The sequence below is a fragment of the Phragmites australis genome, chromosome 11 (assembly GCF_958298935.1).
Source record: "Phragmites australis chromosome 11, lpPhrAust1.1, whole genome shotgun sequence".
Classification (NCBI taxonomy): Eukaryota; Viridiplantae; Streptophyta; class Magnoliopsida; order Poales; family Poaceae; genus Phragmites; species Phragmites australis.
This window is the reverse complement of record NC_084931.1, coordinates 24,885,550-24,887,471: the sequence shown is the minus strand read 5'-3', so window position 1 is coordinate 24,887,471 and position 1,922 is coordinate 24,885,550. Positions and strand designations below refer to the sequence as shown.

The window sequence follows — 1,922 nt, the reverse complement described above, 5'->3', positions numbered from 1 at the left end:
GCAGGCTGTTCAGGCCGGCCGTTGGGCAATGCCAGCTGGCTCTCGTCGCCAGGCCGGCTCGTGCTAGCCACCATCGGGTAGACCGCCACTGAGCCTCCTTTGAGGATGTTACCAGTGGGAGGAGTCGTCCGACCGGGGAGATCGACACCGCCGGCGGCAGATCCACTAGATCTGGGCGGGGAGGCCGTGGAGGCAGGATCAAGTGACGGGCGAGAGGGGAGGCGGGGAGGCTAGGCGATAGGGATTCCGTGCAGTGCGCCGATAGTCGGGGAGGCCAATCGGGGCGACCGAGCATGGTGGTGTCGGACGGGCAGAGAGGTCGGGCGTGACTGTGTGAGGGCGTCGAGGACTTGGGGATGGGGAGGCCGAGCGAGGAAACCGGGAGGCCCAATGCCGCCTGATGGGTGAGCTGGGCTGACGAGTAAGTTAGACTGGGCTAACGGAGAAACCGTGGACATCCACAGGTGAAATTAAAAAACGCAAATCCAACTCAGCCCATTTTGGATACTTGACTCACCAAACACGCGGATACTTGACTCACCAAACACGCAAGTGAAAATTTAATCCGAATCCGAATCTATCAATATAAAACCTACGAATACATAGATCCACGTATCCGATTAACATCCCTATTTGCCGCGCGCCCGTGGAGGCACATGCGCATCGGTAGATGTTATCTTCTCCCCCGCCGCGTGACAGCCCATCTTTCCAGAAGAACCCGAGACGTGGCGCCACCGACACGTCTCGCAGCCCTACACGTGCTGTTCCCTCGCCCCCGCCTCACCCAGCAACGCATGCACACGTACCCCCCTGCCGTGGCGCCCCGGAGCCCAATCCCTTCGCCCTCGAGCCGGCTATAAATGGCGGCGTCGGCCCACACTTGCTTCACCACCACCAGAACAGCAAAAACACACTACGCAAGAGAACACCACTAGGGATACCTGTAGAGACAGAAGTGACCCGGTGCAGCATGGAGCACCAGAAAGCACAGCACGGCCACGGCACCACCGGCCGCGTCGACGAGTACGGCAACCCGGTTGCTGGAAACGGCACCGGAACCGTGACCGGCGGTATGGGCATGGGTGCACACGGTGGTGCCGGTACCGGCGCCGGCACGGGCGGGCAGTTCCAGCCCGCTAGGGAGCAGCACAAGACAGACGGCATCCTGCACCGCCCCGGCGGTTCCAGCTCGGTACGTACGTACTTGCATGATTCTTTACTCTACGTCCTTGCGTATCTATGCATCTAAGTAGATTTTAACTAGAGACGTTATTGTTGTATATAGTCTGAGGATGACGGCATGGGTGGCCGGAGGAAGAAAGGCATCACGGAGAAGATCAAGGAGAAGCTCCCCGGCGGGCAAAAGGACAAGCAGCAGGGACACGCCGGCATGACCGGCGGCGCCTGCGGGCAGCAGGGGCACACCGGCATGACCGGCACCGGTGGCACCCATGTCACCGAGGGCACCGGCGAGAAGAAGGGCATCATGGACAAGATCAAGGAGAAGCTCCCCGGGCAGTACTGAGCGGGCGTAGCACAGCGTACGTGCGACAAGTCGTGATACACGGCACGACGTTCCTATAACATAATAAGACCCAGGCTGGAGCTTTTATATGTTGTATTTGAAGAATAAAATAAAATGGTTTGAATATATTTTTAGTCTAAAATAACATAATAAGATGTTTAAATGAAGGTTTTATGTTAAAGATGACCCGAACATTTAAGTATCCTTTTACGTCCGCACGTGCGAGACAACACTTTCCACTTATGTGTAGTCGTTGTTGCGACGTCACCCATTTACGTGTAGGGATAAAAATGGTAAGACCTCAATCCCGATATCTATTAGTTCCTAGATCAAATACCTGACATGTACCGTTTAATTATTGTAGTATTATAGTTAAACTTCCGTACCTACATATTAA

General features: G+C 55.7%; 1 protein-coding gene across 1 annotated transcript; it reads left to right on the top strand.

The window, feature by feature from the left end:
* The first annotated feature begins 862 nt into the window (after window positions 1-862).
* Window positions 863-1,653, top strand: LOC133883947 (dehydrin DHN3-like). Its single transcript, XM_062323354.1, has 2 exons — window positions 863-1,192; window positions 1,286-1,653. Exons 1-2 carry the CDS (start codon window positions 971-973, stop codon window positions 1,523-1,525), a joined length of 462 nt encoding a protein of 153 aa, XP_062179338.1. The 5' UTR covers window positions 863-970; the 3' UTR covers window positions 1,526-1,653.
* The last annotated feature ends 269 nt before the right edge of the window (window positions 1,654-1,922 follow it).